This window comes from Thermobia domestica, chromosome 4, assembly GCF_964235325.1.
Source record: "Thermobia domestica chromosome 4, izTheDome1.hap1.1, whole genome shotgun sequence".
In the NCBI taxonomy this organism is placed as follows: domain Eukaryota; kingdom Metazoa; phylum Arthropoda; class Insecta; order Zygentoma; family Lepismatidae; genus Thermobia; species Thermobia domestica.
The window spans coordinates 248,273,482-248,292,069 of NC_137457.1; the positions used below are offsets into that span (position 1 = coordinate 248,273,482).

Sequence of the window (18,588 nt, forward strand, 5' to 3'; positions counted from 1 at the left end):
CGGAAAATATGTTGAATAAAATAATGTTTCCCATCCAAGGCGTAGAATGGTGTCCTGGGTCATCCTAGAAACATGAGGTTTAGCGTTGTCCTGTAACAGGAGGATTCCTTTGCGATTCAAAAGTGCTGGTTGCAGAGTTTTGTTTTTTTCATGCACGAGGCACAACTTCTGACAGTACACAGTTGCATTGATGCTCTGCCCAGCTGGTAGCAGTTCCCGATACACGATTCCGCGACCAGTCCACCAAACACACAGGGGGAACTTCTGGTGCAGTGCTAGTTTCGGCTGTTTTCGAAACTGCTCATGAGATGCTAACCGATCATGGAGGGTCCTTGGAGCTTCGTACAGGACCCACTTCTCTTCGCATTCAACATCCTGTCCAGAAATGGCTCCTTCCTCAGACGAGACAGCAAAGAAACACAGGTGTCTGCTCGCGTTGTCTTCTGGCTAGGAGTCAAATTATGTCAGAACCATTGACCCAACTTGTAATGCTTCTCAAGTTGATGGAAGTGTTGCCGAATGGTTTCTCCACTCACACTCCAGTTCCTCATATGTCTTTCCACTCTTCGCCTTAATTGGTGTTTGAACATTTTCATTTTGTACATGTGTTGCTCTTCCTGCACGTGGTGCGTCTTCAAGTGTTTCGTCACCGTCCTTAAACTTGTTAAACCACCGCTGCACTGTCCACGTAGTCACAAAGCCTTAACCAAAGATCTGGCAAAACTTCCGCCCCGCTGCAACGCTGTTTGATCCCGTTAGAACTTGTAAAGTATTCACCCCCTTATGACGCTGTATGGAGGTCCCATTTCACTATGTAGTTACGCAAGTTCACTTTGTAACTGAACTGCCACAACCAGTTAGTATGTTGGATATACACACCCTAACAATTGACCTTCGCCATATCCTCATTCGCATTCACCTCACGGTGTGAGGGGCCAAGTGAACAGAGACCTCAACAGAAAGCGACAGAACTTTCTTGGTTACCTTTATACTACTATAAAACGATGGTACTAGATTAATTAGTAAGAACGTTATATGTTTTATATGCTCTAGCTAGTGTTTCTAAAAACTTTTTATCAGATGGAATATTTGGTGAAAAACTGTTTTTTTTTTTCAGTTTTCAGTTAGGATTTCAGTCGCTCTTTTTAATGCTACTTGGTCTAAAACAGGAAGTGAGATACACCTGTTAATAAAATAATTATGTTTTTTAGTCACGAATAATAAATAAATATTTTCGTCTGGAAATGTTAAAGAAATTAAGAGAAATTTCAAAGAAAATCAGTCTATGTATAAAGAAACCAAGAAAGTTTTTGCGGAGGACTGTTCCATTTGCCCTCACACCGTTAGTTGAATGCGAATGAAGATAAGCAGAAGACCAGTTGTTAGTGTGGGTATATCCAACATACTACCTGGTTGTGGCAGTTCATTTACACCATGAACTTGCGTAACTACATAGTGAAAATGGGACCTCCACAGAGCGTCATAAGGGCGTGTATGATGTACGAGTTCAAACTGGGATTAAACGCCTCTGCAGCGGGGCGTAAGATATGCTAGGCCTTTGGCGAGGGTGTCCTGACTACGCTAACAGTGCTCTTTTTCACTAGGTGATTTAACAAGTTTAAGGACGGTGACGAAATACTTGAAGGCGCACCACGTGCCGGACGACCAACACATGTACAGAATGAAGATATTCAGGCACCAATTAAGGCGAAGAGTGGCCAGACATATGAGGAACTGGAGTATGAGTGGAGAAACCATTCGGCAACACTTCCATCAACTTGGGAAGCATTACAAGTTGGGTCAATGATTCTGACATGATTTGACTCCTGGCCAGAAGACGACGTGAGCAGACACCTGTGTTTCTTTGCTGTCTCGTCTGAGGAAGGAGCCATTTCTGGACAGGATGTTAAATGCGATGAGAAGTGGGTCCTGTACGAAGCTCCAAGGTCCCTCCATGATCAGTTAGCATCTCATGAGCAGTTTTGAAAATAGCCGAAACTAGCACTGCACCAGAAGTTCCTCCTGTGTGTTTTGTGGACTGTTCGCGGCATCGTGTATCGGGAACTGCTACCAGCTGGGCAGAGCATCAATGCAACTATGTACTGTCAGACGTTGTGCATGAAAAACTCAAAACTCTGCAACCAACACTTCTGAATCGCAAAGGAATCCTCCTGTTACAAGACAACGCTAAACCTCATGTTTCTAGGATGACCCAGGACACCATTCTACGCCTTGGATGGGATAACACTATTGCATTTACCATACTTCCCGGACATTGTACCATCCGATTATCACCTGTTCAATTTTTTTGGACAGTCAGCCTAGGGGGCGCCATTTCAAATCCCTAGTAGAGGTGCAAAATGCACCTAATACCTTCGCTTCACGGTCCACCATGTTCTACCGCGATGAAATCCATGGCCTCCCAAAACGTTCGCACAAGATCGTCGATGCTGATGGAGACTATTTTTTATTTTCTAGGTACGTCTTAGCCCCAGGTCACATGTTGATGTTTGAAGGTGGTGGGTGAGAGAGCGACAGAACTTCCTTGTTTACCTTTATAGATAGGTTCTGTGTATGAGGGCTTAAATTTAAATAGTTATGCACAAAGGTATAATTATTGGTTTGGGACAAGATAAAACATGATAAAAACTGCCTGGAATATGATATATGGGGAAAAAACTACTACTACTACTACTACTACTACTAATAATAATAATAATAATAATAATAATAATAATAATAATAATAATAATAATAATAATAATAATAATAATAAGCTTAAAAGTAGTGTTTTTCTTTTTCCGAAAGGGATCCAAAATTTTCCGTTTCTTTTCAGGCCTCAAAAACACTAACTGCAACAGGGACGTTATTTTGGGAAGTATCTAAAGCGTTTCGGGAGGGGTACAAATACAATTTGAGGCTTAATTATATGAAAATTTCTAAAATTGCCTCTAAAAGTAGACTGCATTTACAAAAAAGTCTGGACTTCGGGGGGTCCGGACCCCCAGTACCCACCCCCTGCGTACGCCCCTGAACTGCAACACTTTTTTCTGTTTTGTACACTGTAGCTTGCCCTCCTTCAAATCTGCTGGCTACACCCCTGTGTAGGGAAAGCCTGTTTTATAGTAGAAGAGGGACTTCATCTTTTCCTTTACCAAAATAGTGACCTGTCGTATGTTGTGAAAGCCTGTTTTATAGTCGAGGAAGGATTTCATCTTTACCTTTACTAAATTAGTGGCCTGTTATATGTAGGGAAAACCTGTTTTATAGTAGAAGATTGACTTTCTCTATTTCCTTTACCTAGATAGTTGCTATATCATAACCTTAGTGATCGAAAATATTCTTGACTTGCTTCTTCAAACCTTTTTCGCAAGAAACGCAGAAATTCATAATCTATTGATCGCGATTGATTTGTGGGTACCGAGGGATTTCTTGGCAGGTCGTGAAATTCTTGTATCAGACTGAACTGTTGCACATAGTTCAACCCTTCTCATGGCTATATAGTTAGCGTACTCGCCCTCAATGTGGCAGACCCGAATTCGATTCCTGATGGAAGCTCATGTTGTTACGATCCCACGTTAAGCTGTAGCTGGACGTCTCAGATAGTCTCGCTGCTTAACAGGATTATAAACTCCAAATAATTAAACAACCAACTTTTGACGCATTCGTAAAGGATGTATATTCTGAAATTTTAGCTGAAGTATCAGTAATTTTATATCAATTTTCACTATGATTGGGTGAAAAGTATACAAATAGGCTTGACGCAATTTCTGTATTAGATGTAAGTTAATCATGATTGACCACAACATTCTCAGCTTCCAAAATAAGAGGAAATTCATCAGGCACACTCATCCCTCGAGTGTAAAAGTATTTGACGTTTTAGGTGTTATCTGAAATAATGTACGAATTTTCTTTATACTTCCCGAAATTTTAATACCCTTCGTAGTGGGTCCCAGATTAACTAGCGCTACACTCCATTATTCGGATCAAACAATAAATCAGGCCATTTCAGATGTTTTGAGATGATCGTGTAATTAATCTGTTATCTGTGTTTTTGTGTGTTGTAGTCTGATATATATATATATATATATATATATATGGTACCACATTTGGGTAGAATACTTGAACCATTGATGTACATGCCTCTCCAAAAGAGTCCGACAGTTCTTGTCAGCTTTGTAAGGTTTTCGAAATCGATCACTGGAACTTAGAAATGCCACGATATTGAGACTCAAACCATAGTTCTCCTATGGCCATTAAAAATTTTCTATACATGTACACGAAATTTGAGTAAAAAAAAACATTCAAAGTGGACTCAGAGATCTGTGCTATGTGGTAAATTACCGTAATTAAGATTTTCTGTAATAGTTGATGTTATATAAGCGTTGATACTTAAAAATCACAATGGTAAAAGTAAATAAATGAAGTAAACTTGCCTAGCTTACATAAAATATATCGACTTAATTCTGAAGGAAAGAAAACGTAGAACTGTAGGTTCTTTTGTATCTCCAAAGAAGTGCTGTGGTTTCAGCATAATATTTCAGAAACACTTTTTAATGACAATTGTGTATACCTAGGTAGAATGAATAAAACAGACTTTTGAAATTAATATTGGGATTGAATCAAATGGAAAACCAACTTTCTGACCGAGAACTAGACTACTGTGGTTTTATTCACGTTACAATTTTAAGTCAACTCTCTGCGAGATTCGGGGTCGATTCCCGGTGAAGCTTATATGGTTCGGATTCCACGTTAAGCTGGAGGTCTACTTTTCATATAACTTTGGGGCTGAAAGAAACGCTAATCTCTAAATCTATCAATCAACCAACCTGTTTTCGTGTCCTGCTTACTTTTACCTATCTGATTCCGTCTTCTTTGCAATATTTCTCCCTATTTTAAGTCTGTATCATTAGTATCGCTGCCTTTTAAAATTGGAGGAACTACAGGAGGAGAGAAAACTTGTACACTTCAAAACCAAGAAGTAATTTGGGAGTTGCATGAATCAAGAGTAGCGGACACTGGTTTCCACATCTACCAACAAAATTCTCCATTACTATGATCATCTACAGTATCATTACAGCTGTGTCATTTGCTACAAATTTAGAAGTTTCCGTATCACTTTCCTTGTATTCTATCTACCATACCTTCTATCCCGTTCCTCATCCCGAATTATTCTCAATGTACCTGATTGGTTTTTGTTCTATTAAGCAAAATTTTTCATTCTTCTCAACGTATAAACTTCAAAAAATAAGCTATTTATTTAACAAGAGTTTTAATTTTGCTAACAGTACAAATTTTCAGTTGCCAACCATAATTTTTCCGCAGTAGAACATAAAGCTGAATATATTCAGTTGTAATAAACGCTTGTTAACTTTTTTTCATGATTTGTACGTTGACCATTAAAGAATGACATGCTTCCTTTTTGTCACTTCTACACCATCTTCATCGTCTTTCCCTGAACAACACCTTCCTTGAGGAAGTGTCGTTACTGGTTCAGATATTGATGTATTAGGATTTAAAATATACGTAAGTCTTCATAAAATACTAATTAATTCTTGAGATATGTTCGATATTGAATGATAATTACAAAACAATTCCCAACCTTGAGAATTTGTACTTTTTAACAGTCGAGTCACATTACAAATTAAATCCAATATTGGATTCTTACAGTTTATGGTCATTGATGTACACTGTTCCTTATCTATCCCCTGTGATTGCATCACCTTGCGTTAATCGTTAAAATAGTATTTGTACTTTTCTACAATACAGTTGTGATATGATTACTAACATTTCTTATTTCATATAATCATCCTTCAAAATATTTTGATCAGGTATCATTGAAGGAACTGAAGCAGGTATAGATTCTCCTTGTTTACATACGACATAAATATATTTCTGTAGCATTGTATTGTACTGATTCCACTTTTCTCATCACCCGCATACGATTTACGTAATATAGAACGCATTTCTTGATCGAGATTGGATTCATGTCTTTCTGTCACACTAATTGATGCATGTATTCGTTGAGGCACTTGCAGAGACCAGAAGAACAAACAGTACTTGTCAGAAAAACAAGAACAGAACTTCTTTCTTTTTTGCTTTGTTCCGGCGAATTGTTGTTTAAACACTAGACTGGACAACATTTCTCCAATAGTAGGTGCAAGTAATTCACGTAAGAATCACCCTTGTTGTACGGCCAAATACTTCTTCTTACCCAAATGGCTTTGTTCTATCCACAAGTATCGAGGCCTGTTCTTGTGATGCCTTAGTCTTGCCTTCTAAGTATCTGTCAACGGAATATTGTCTTAGAAGATATGAAGACATTTATAAGTACAGTGTAGAGCAGAGACGACGGACATTTTTTCAAATGGCTAAGACTCTCCACAAGTGGAGTAACAGATATGCGGAAGGTGTCACTAAGTTTGTGAAGTTTTAGCATTTTGTTGTTTGTTATTTTATTTTAGTTTCTGCAATAGAATTTTATTTATTTTCAAATTCAGCAATAGACCCGTGGACGGCAGAACACCGTGATTTTGCTTATGACAGTTTCGTCAAGAATAACGAGTCTGTCAGGTAAGTGTCGCCGCCATTTTAATATTCACATAGATCAAGCTGTTCCCACTCTTAACGTTATCATACGTTGTGTTTAAGCGCATCGTACAGCAACTACACTACTGAACAAAAATCAATCTGGAGCTACAAGAACAGCACGTATCCCCGAATATGTAAAAAGAATCAGACAAGCCGTGCTGTGTAGTCCACGTCGATCCACTCTGAGATATGCGTCTGAATTTGGCGCATAGCGACTGAACTCCGCATATGAAATGGAAGCGACTTTTGAACAAAGTGACAACTTCTATTTGTGCATAAGTGATAAAGCACATTTTCATCTCAATGGCTTTGTGAATCAACAGAACTGCCGTTAGTGGAATTCTAAAAGTCCCAAACAATTACACGAAAGGACACTGCACAGCTCTAAAGCGAAGACTTAATGTGCTGTAGACAAAACTGCTGTCATCGGTCCTTACGTTTTCGACGATCATAATGGAAATGCCCATGAACTCGGAGCGCAATCATCAACATGTTATTCTTACCTGAATTACGACGAAAGCATACTCCCATTTGTGTGTGTGGTTTCAATAGGATGAAGTAAAAGCCCACAGAGCTAAAGCATCAAATTTTTGCCCTCTCCTCCCTGGTCACCTTACATTCAGATTTGAGAATATTCATTTGCCTCCTATTCACCCTGACCTATTAAAGTGTGGTGAGGTTACCTCAAGGCTCGTATATACGAATATATGTGTAACTTACTACTTACTTAAATTGTACATGTGTTGATAATAACAAATGTATAATAAATTATGCAAATTGGTTACTTAATATAGGGCTGCCATTTTAGCAGCTGTTAGGAAAAATGTCCGTGTAAATGCCTAAAAAAGTAAATACTACTTAAAATAAAAATTAATATTCATTATTCTTTCGTAACTGCAAATTGACTTATAAATCTGTCAAATCTAATTCAGAAGATATTTTCCACGTTCGTCTTTGTACACATGAAGATCCTATTTCTATTACTAGTTCAAAAAACTAATTGTTTGTAACTGGAAATACACTAGAGAATTCTTATGAAATAATTTCCAAAATGCAAATAAGTGATTTAAATATACTGAAATAAAATTGGGTAGTAATTAATCTTAATTTACAGCAAATTATATGAGGGCATTTTTCAAGAAAAATAGTGACAACTGATATTAATTAATTTACAATTTTGTTAACAGTTGTCACTGTAATCAATTTTCAATAGTTGTGTACTTCTCAAATTTTAAATAAAATAAGTATCACATTTTAATATAAAGTTGTGTTTAGGTGCTTACAAGAATAGTTTCTAAAATATCAAATTGTTGTTTTCTGTGCTTCCAATGTTAACATACATATATTAAAGCAAAAATATGGGAATGTAAATTATTATGAATATGGCTTATGAATGAATAATTTGTAAATATTTATTACAACTAATGAAATCGAATATTTAGAATACAACAATGCTAAAACAATGTAAGTTCACATAATTTAGAAGAATTTTCTTAAATATATGGGTAACAAATATGCATTTCAATGGGTTATAAATTTGCTTATTGGTATCACTACTTTCATATATAAGATAGTTAAATAACATGACTATTTGACTTAATCAAAACTTGGAAAAATTAAAGAACTGTTGATAATATACGAAATTGGCAACAAAATATAATATTATAAAAAGTTAACACTATAGGATTTTTTCTTAAAAATCCTACATAGGCTCCAAACATCGGAAGACGTGAAGGAAGATATTCGCATGGAAATCGTTCAAATCGACAGGACTATATTGACAATCGACATGTTTCACTATAGGAGACATTGTGATAGAGTAAATCATAATTTTACGTGCATGCTTATTTATACATGTTTTTCGGAATGTAGACGTAATGATTTAAGTCGTTCAGGAAAATATTCACACGAAATCGTTTCTCATTGAGTTTATCTTGTTTGAAATTACAAAAAATAACATATACTCAGGCATGATTTGGTAACTCATATATTTGATTCGAGATACATCACGTGAGTTTTTAAACAATGTCAAATACAAACGATTTAAGCTCATATCATTATTATGTTTCCTTTAATGAAACAAACTTTACGTAATGAAAATAACACTAATGTTTCGATGATGTGATACTTTGGTGAACAAATCATCAATATCAGCATTCACTTCACCCATATGATCATCAGCAATAATCGGATGTATTTGTTCTTCAAATTGAGTCTTACGTGTTGGTCCTTCATGAAATTGCACTGGAACAGACATTGTTGTATATATCCTTTGCCATTCTGTATAATAATAGTAGATATTACGGAGTTTAGTGCTTACAATACTGAAGAGATTCTAAACCAATCGCATCACAAAATAAGTTTTCCCACATCCACTAGGTCCATCAGAATATATGTAAATGTGTAGTTCCACTGAGTATCCATGATGAATACTAATACCTAATGTTATGTTACGTAAATATGTAAATAGTTTCGCGGACGACTTTAAAGTTGTGTGCTTTGATGAACAAATTTAGTGATTGTCAATTTTTCTTTTAAGAATTTGTTTTAAAGGGTTTTCGCTTGATTTGCCATAATAAAATTTTCGTTTTTATTGGTTTCAAAATTTATATTGAATGTTTTTGAAGTTTTAAATTTGAATTTTTTGTTAAACTTTTAGCTTCAAAATTTTTGTTAAATAATTTGTGTTAAGAATTTACTTTAATAATATTTTTGATTGATGATTTTTTGGTTTGAAATTTTTGATAAATAATTTAGCTTGAAAATTTTCTTTGATAAAATTTTAAGTTCTTTTTGTTTGCAAAAAAGTGTAATTAGAAAAATTGTCTATTTGCGAAATGTTTAGTTTTAAAAATTCTGTATGCTGAAAAATTTCGTTTGAAACCGTTTGTTTGTTATTATTTTAGTTTAAAAAATGCTTTAAATACCAACTAATGATAGGTATATATATGTATATTACAAGACACCAAAGAATATTCTATCAGTTGAACCTCCCGTAAGACAGTCGGGCATAAGGCAACACAAACTGTGATAAGGAGGAAGAAGATATGTGATGAAAAATTGCGAATGAGAAGTGATGTTATGTGATAGTGTGTTCAGTTAGTTGTTCATGAATATGTTTATGAAGAGTGTTCAGTTAGTTGTTTTCAAACTGCTGGAAGGTTAAGCTGACTAGTGCATTAGGGTGGCCCAAAACTTAAAGGTATGTACAGTCAATTTCATTACAGTTGGGGCTTGAATATAGATCCCAGTACTTACTTGTCCTTTATCTCCACAGGACCTTGACAAACCCTTATCTCCAAATTCAGGAAGGTTCGAAACACAAATAAAAGCACACATCCATAAGACCATAAGCCATAATCAAGCACAATCTCCACTAGAATGACGCAATTTTCTTTTACCCACCATTTTGACATATCAAACTATAATGGCTTGTCGGAAAGCAGCCATTTTCTTTCAAACTTCAAATTCTAATTAAATCGCAAAACAACACTACAGTTTTACATAAACGCTGACTAAGTGTGACGTCAAATTTGAATCTTCGTGGGGAATCACAGAAGCATCAGTTCTGATTCGCTAGTTTCCAACATATAACCTAGCCCTCCAGACTACACAACATGTCATCATCATGTGACATAGCGTACCATAAGGTTTTAAGCACATTCTAAAGGATAGGGGTGCAATGTAGTTCACCTCTCCCCTTGCAAGGGGACCAAAGAGGTGCGTACCTTACCAAAGAAACCACAGGGGTGCCTATTTTTTACTTAAATTTTCATGAATCAGAGCAAAGCGCTCATACATAGAACCACCACAAACATGCAATCTTAAAGGACAGTGGGGTGCAGTTTTTGTCCCTCCTTACATCTATCCAAGAGAACCACAGGGGTAGGTGTATGCTCTTAGGTACCTTTCAAAGAGAGTAGGGTGCTTACTCATTGGGCCTAATAGGTATAGAATCATAAGAAACCAACTTAAAACATGGAAGTGCAGAGTTGGCCCGATAGGAGAGAAGAGGAGGCTTTTAGCCAGCATTCTTCGTAGGAAGCGCAATTGGAATGGACACATCTAGCGAAAAATTGTCTTCTTCATATCGCTATAGAAGGAAAGATGGAAGAAAATAGGAATAGGAAGAACACAATTGATATATGATTTGAAAATTGGAAGAACATATTGGGAGGATTCAGCTTCCTCTTCCTTTCGAAGATTGGGAAACGTTGAAGAAACATTTGTAGGCCCAAACCTAAAATAAAAAAGAAACATTAGTCCCACCAGGCAAGTTACTTAATATTATTATTATTATTATTATTATTATTATTATTATTATTATTATTATTATTAATAATAATAATAATAATAATAATAATAATAATAATAATAATAATAATAATAATAGTCTGTCAGGCACCTAAGACAACTCGAGACTGGGAAAAGCTCTTCTAATCCATTTAATTACTGTCTTTACGTTATTATAAATATTAAGAAATAAAGTATCGGTATGTTTATCTTTTTGCAGGGACGAGGCAAAGAGATTTACACAAATGATCTGGGCCCGAACAAAGCGAATTGGATGTGCTTATTCAATTAGTGAAGCTCACGTTGTAAACTATAAGAAGTTTTTGTTTGTTTGTTACTACTCACCTTCTGGCAACAAACCAAAATACCCTATATTTACTGTTACTTATAATATATCTTTTATATGTTGTCCCAGACACCAATGTTCCGAAAGATATGAAGGTCTGTGCGGTAAGTAAACATATCTGAACAAAAACACCATAGGTGCAAAATGTGCAACTAAGTTCGTCAGCCTCAAAAAGTGTTGAGATGAGGATGGATGAGCCAAGTTCCTTGTTCACTGCATCTGAAACGAACACTGGAACTTGGCGCGGGGTGTCTAACATATTCGAATATACCAAGATGTCTGTTCATAGTTTCACGGCTGGGACATTTCAACCCTAAGGCTGGTGGTGGCCCCCAAATCCACCATGCTCACAAGCACCATCCCTAAGGCTCGTCAATATCATTGTCCTTGATGTCTCGTGGAAGATTATAAGTTTTACTTGTCTGGGTTTCGAACCACCAATCTTACTGCAGTATACTGTATATGTGCCTTAGCGAAGTTGATATTCCTAAGGTTGGTGGTGGCCCCAAACCCACCACCACTATTCCTAAGGCTCCTTAACATTATTTTCCTTGACACCTCGCGCCAAGTTCCAGTGTTCGTTTCAGATGCAGTGGCCAAGAAACTTGGCTCATCTATCCTCATCTCAACACTTTTTGAGGCTTACGAACTTGGCTGCACTTTTTGCACCTCGGTGTTTTTGTTCAGATTTCACAACATCATATATTGGTATTCTCAATTGTGGCATATTGTTGGATTTAAATTTAGAATTGTACATTTTTAAAGAAGTCATAATGTGTCACATGCAATATTAGTTACCAAGGGCTCTTCCCCCAGGAATCGTACCCAGGACCCTGTACAACAAAGGCGCACATGCTGGCAACTAGACCAGCGAGGAGGATTTCTTCTATTAAATATCTGTCAGAGAGTTATGTCCAAACGAGATTTACCCGAGCTACAAAATCACAATCGCTAACATCTCATTTTTCATTACGTAAATACGAAGAGTTTCAACAGGGCCCCAAAACCCTTGATGCTGAATCCTCGATGCCACATTACTAGACATGGCTGGTGTTTCAACATACTTAATCGTTCTATTCCATTCCACATTGTTAAGTTGAGTTCATTACATGACGTGTATGTTGTGCAGTTTCATGCTGCCTCGGATTTTCCTTCCAATGATATACACCTTTCAAATAGTTTGTAAACTTAATGATATTTACCACCAACATATCTCATATAAAAGTCGAACAATTGGATTTCTCATTTCTTGGAAAATTTCTTTAATTCTAAATATCCCCACCTCTACATTCTCTTACTTATCAATTTAATTTCAATATCTATTTAATACCAATGACTGCAATAAAGGAAAAATATTCACCGAAAAACAAAAAATAATGGTGCTGTGCATTGTAGAAACGTGGAAGTTTTTTCTTTAAATCATCTTCATTGACTTATTCATCAGAAATGAAAAGTGTAACTAATACAAGTAGTTCTCAGTACTGAAAATCAGGCTTTTAAAAAACTGAAAATTGCACTAAAACATAAGTTTTAAAATAGGAGATGAAGTGAAATTCTCTCCTGCATAATTTACTGGCTTCATCCTCTATAAAAGTAGGAAAGCCTCAAAGAACATAACCACCAAATTATATCGAAAGGGAATTTTTTTTTTTTACAAGTTGCCGTGGGGAAAAACGTGGAAGGGCAAGGAAGCCGAAAAGCCAGAAATCTAAATTCTAAATCCTAATTTCAATACAAGTATACAATACACGTATACTTAAAGTTTTATTTTTATTGCGATTTTGATCTTTTTAAGCAACCACTAAAAAAACTGACAGTATCGTTAAATGGCCTTATATCTACTTAATTTCCATTTAAATGTTGTACTCAGCACAACATTTTGCTTTAAAATAATAACTTTTCCTGAACACCAAATGTCGTAACAAATATCAGTATATAATTTTACTTTGTTTTCTGGGGAACACTGTAGATAAATTGTATGGCCTGGTAGGAAAAATTTGACTTCATTTTTAGATTTAGCGGAATGGAATTATTTAAGAACATCCATCTCCGTGACTTCTACAGAAAATAAAGTTAAAATTTGTTGGATAGTGTTATTTAAAAAAACAATATATTATAATCAAATTTCAAGAGTTTATCAAAGGCGTATAAGAGCGCTTCCCATGCTTTTCCTTTTCGTCATGTGTAAATAGATTATTATTTTTCTTTAAAAAAAAGTCATTTTCTTCAAAACTGAATTCGTTTTACTTTTTAGTACGATTTGTTTCATTTTATTTATAAATTAAGGAAAGTATGTCTTTTAAAAATATTTATTTTATTTTAAGTTATTAATCATATGTACCGTTCGGAAAGTAACCTCCAATTGGTCAAAAAAGAAACATCAAAGTAAATAAGAAGAATTTATTATATACATTTGAGAACTACTTCTTTACTCCATTTTTCAATATAGTTTCCATAAACATTCAAGCACTTATCATAGCTCTGCACTAGCTTTGAAATTACAGCCTGTGCCTTGAACCACAGTACTTCCTGTAGTCCAACCTCTGTGTCACTATGTCATATAACACAGTCCTGCAAATGACCACTGATGGCCTGCCATTCCTCTCTTCGTCGTGAATGTTTGTTCGTCCAATTTTCGATGACGAACCCATTCACACACAACTTCTTCACTCATCACACTTGGTCCATACACGGCACAAAGTCCTGATGAATAGCTGCTACCGAACAGGGGTGTAAATAAGGGCCCCGCAGACCCCGCATTGCGGGGGGGCCGAAGCCATCACGGGGCCCCAAATCGTAATGTAGGACGTAGAGAAGGGGCCCCATTCCACGTTAACTGCGAGGTGGCCCTCAAGCCCTTAGTTACGCCACATCTGCCGAATATTGTTTTCCGTAAGAAAACGTACAGCAACTCGCACCTCGCACCTCGCACTTAGGGTTTTCTATTGCAACACACATTTTGAGAAGCTATAAAGCTGAAACTAGTGATCAGACAACTAACTAGTGTTGAAACCAAAGATGTCATAAAATAGAGGATCTGCCCATATGTATCTTCATCCTTTAACTCAATGAAGCCAAAAAACAACCGAACATCAGCACGTCTGATTGGCTACTATTGTTTCCGCCATACATGTTGACTCAAAGCATTGGTGATCTTATTGATCGGAGCGAACAGAGTGGGGGTGGCGAAACTGTGACGCGTGGCTTCACGATTTTGTTGTATAGGCAGATCCTCTATTTTATAACATCTTTGGTTGAGACCGTATTTTTGCCCGATTTGACCATTTTGAAATTTTGGCGTTCTAGCCGTTGGGCATTCTGTTTTAGACCCAACAAAATTCGTAACCATAAGGAATATTGTTAAACTTATTACTACCTAACCAACCAATAGACCACCAGTCGTGTCACTTTCGAATATATTGCATCCATTATTATTGATTGATTTGATATTCAGTTTAGCGTCCCTCTTCAGCAGCGAGGCTATATAAGGCATGGACTTACAGTTTAACGAGGGATCCGAACCACATGAGGGTCCATTATTATTGTGGGGAATAAATATCATAAGTTATATACTCCAATGAAACAACGAATACAAGTTGTGTTACAGACAGAAAGTGGTCCAGAGCCGCATTAATAAGGTAAATTGTATTTTCTTGACTGTTTTCATTATCTTAATAACTATCTGTAGATTTCACGTGTATGAATTTCTTACATATATTATATTCTGATTTTAAGGAGATCAAACTTTGGATCCACCAACAAGTATACCTAATCCTTTCTATACAGCAAAAGAAGAGGACCTAACAAATGTCATTTTTAGACCTGACTGTTATCCTGTAGGTCTCAATACTGGATCATTTGTTACTTATAACAAGTTGTTAATTACCGGCCTTTGTGTTTTGATAAATAAAGTAAATTTGATTTATATTGTCTTTTTATAAGTTAAAAAGTCATAGTACCTCATATGTTGAAAGGACTATATATCGTCGGTCCAATACCAAAACCGCGAATGTGCAAATTTTGTTATTTTCACCTAAGTGCAGTTTTATGTTATTTTGTGCACACATATTCCAATACCAAAATCCCATTTATGAAATATGAGTACATTAGAAGTTATCATCAATTCCTAAAGCATGTACCTAAGTTTATATACTGATTTTTCGGGGTAAGTTGAATATTAACTCTTTCGCTGTGGAAGGCAACGGAAAGAAAATTTAACTAAACCTGCGAATGTCGGTTATAGTCGACGTGTTAAAATTTGTTTGTATCTTGGTTTTGTCGATTGTAGTCGCCAAAGGTTTTCTGTGTGATTTCTATTGTTTATCGAAAACAATAGAACACAAAAAATTGAACGGTACAACTTTGGCGACTACTCTCGACAAAGCCAAGATACGGACAAACAAATTTGAACACGTCGACTATAGTCGACATTCGCATGTTGAGGAAATTTTCTTTCTGTCGACAAAAGTCGACTTCCTCTGTGAAAGGGTTAAAATTCTTATAGCTCAAAGTCAAATTTAGCATATTCGCGGTTTTGGCATTTTATATATATATATATATATATATATATATATATATATATATATATATATATATATATATATATATGTGTGTGTGTGTGTGTGTGTGTGTGTGTGTGTGTGTGTGTGTGTGTGTGTGTGTGTGTGTGTGTGTGTGTGTGTGCGTGTGTGTGTGTGTGTGTGTGTAAGAAATAGCCTTGTGAAATTGGATGATTTATTTTGAAACATTCTGTATGTGACTTTTCAATTTATAAATACCCCATATAAATACACCAATATATATGGGGTGTTTGTAAATTGAAAAGTCACATACAGAATGTTTCCAACTAAATCATCCAATTTCAGGCAACTTTGTATATATAACTTTTGTCGGAGAGAGGATTTTGATTTTGATTCATCCGACCCACCAGATTTATAAATCTAACTACGCCAGTATCTGGGAGGTCGGATGAATCAAAATCAAAATCCTGTTTCCGACAAAAGTTAAATGTACAAAGCTGTCTTAGTTTCTTTAAATGCATTTAATTAAATCTGGGGGAACGCGTCCCCTCGATCCCCCGCTAATGACGCTCGTGATATATATATAGGGTGTTTGTAAATCATAAAGTCACATACAGAATGTTTCATAATAAATCATCCAATTTCACAAGGCTATTTCTTACATACATGAGCATGAAACCTTCGGATAAATTTTAAAATATGTTTAAGAATACAACTTTTTCACTTATCTTTCACAAATGTTGAATGTATCCTCCATCGGATGCAGGACGTGCACCTATACCATAGTCAAACTTTTGCCATACTTGCACTTACATATCTGGTATTTCTACAACCTCTACTGTCAAAGTTGCTGAACCCTTTTTGTTGCTGTGTTGTCGCCATTTCGACTCGACATATAGTATGAAAGGAACGAGTGAACCAACTAGCTGCACCAGGAAATCTCCTACCGGCAACCACAACCACGTGAACCAGCAACTTTCATTCAGCACCAAAGGAAACTTTTTGTTTCACGTGTATTTGCCTGGAGGTTCTATCTTCATTCATACACAGAGCTAACATAAATTTCATTTTGAAAATGCTATATTTTCAACGGGATGACACGTACACCCATGAAAAATATAAGAAAAGAACGACAAACTCGCCAAGTTCATACACCCTCTACAAATGTTCAATATGTGCCTCTTTGGTGACAGAACACACGTCTAGACGATACTCGAGCTCATTCCATACATTTTGTAGCATAGTCCTGTCAATTGTCTACACTGCACCACTAATGCGTTCTTTGACCTCGACTAAAGATTGCGATAGTAGGGGTATGTAAACAAGGTCCTTAACGTACCCCCCCCCCCCACACACACAGGAAGAAGTCGCAGGGCGTTAAATCAGGAGATATGTGAGGCCAGGGGAACAAAGCTAGTCATTCTCACCATTACTCCTATTCCAGCGATGCGAGATTTGTCAATGAGGGGGTGCCCCGTCTTGTACATCCCTCGTGCTGCCATCTGGAATACACAATACAAACTTGGCGAGTTTATGATTCTTTTCATACATCTTTAATGTGTGTACATGTTATACTTTTGAAAATATGGCCTTTTCAAAACGAATGAATAGTTTATGCTAACCCTGTATAATCGTGTAAAATCGGATGGTTCTTTTAGAAACACTCTGTATTCAAATTTCTACCAACAGATCGTCGGCACTATAATATAATTATTTGATTGAAATATGAGTGCGAAAATTTATTCAAAGAGTTAACGGTGTTGGATTCCAACGTCGTCTTTTATTTGTTTATCCCATTGACTTATACGAGGAATTACTTTTGTTTTCTCTTAAATGAATTTCAATTTTAATTACGTGATTTACACTGGTTTCTTCTTCAACTCTAATTAAATGTTCCTACCTTAATTAAGATGCATTTTTATTAGGAGCAGTATACGTGTCATTGCTTTTTCTTAAATTGGTTTTCTTGACTTTAATATTACTTACATTTTATTAATAAATATTATATTATAAATATACATATATAACAAAATTTTATTTTGATATTTAAACAGATTTGCAGAAAAAAACAGTTATACCAAATCATATAAATTCCAGTGTATTTGAAAGAAGATTAAAATAATAATTTTCCATATAAATTCATGAGCTGAGAAACAAAGGTGTTGATATTTATTCAATTATATACCATATAAACAGGACAAATTCGGACTCAACTCAGCAATAACCTTGAATATTTATATTTTGAGATATATATATTTAGTGTTAACCCAAATAAAACTGAGAAAATGTTGTCAACTATTTCAGAAAGTGTAAAATGCAGTTACCGAACAGTTGCAAATAATTGATTGAATACATTGACTGATATAAAATGTTAAGCACCTGGGATGAATAATTCAATGTCGGCATAATTTCATATACCTGCATATCATCAGCGGGTGTGTAAATGCTTAGTGTTGCAATGATCTGTGATAACTATAAATTCCACCAAAGTTCATTAGAGTTGTAAGCACTTGACTATGTTATCAGACCTGATAGTGTATATAAGAGGCGTGGACAGAATCAGATGTTGATCATTGTATCACAACCATAGAGCAGCGAGAATACTTGTAACAGAGAGCTCTTTGCATTTAGCTGTTGCCTTAAGAAGAAAAGTCTCGAAATGCAAAATATCAGCAAGACCTGCAAGAACGTCGAAGAGAGCCAATGCTGAAGCACAGAAATAGGCAGTCTATCCAGACAGGCCAAGCAGCAAAATAGAAGAAACAGACTACTCTTGAGATCTAGTAGTGCCAACGAAGAGGTAGTCAGAAAACGAAAGAGTTAATGTGCACCGCAAAA

General features: G+C 35.9%; 1 protein-coding gene across 1 annotated transcript in view; it reads left to right on the forward strand.

Annotated features, from left to right (window-relative positions):
- The window catches only part of LOC145683093 (venom allergen 5-like), a 65,858-nt gene that overhangs the window by 44,959 nt on the left and 2,311 nt on the right, over positions 1 to 18,588 (forward strand). The window contains exons 6-7 of the mRNA XM_081754451.1: positions 11,105 to 11,334; positions 14,966 to 15,141. Coding sequence (XP_081610577.1) covers positions 11,105 to 11,334; positions 14,966 to 15,141 — 406 coding nt within the window. The remainder of the gene's footprint in view (positions 1 to 11,104; positions 11,335 to 14,965; positions 15,142 to 18,588) is intronic.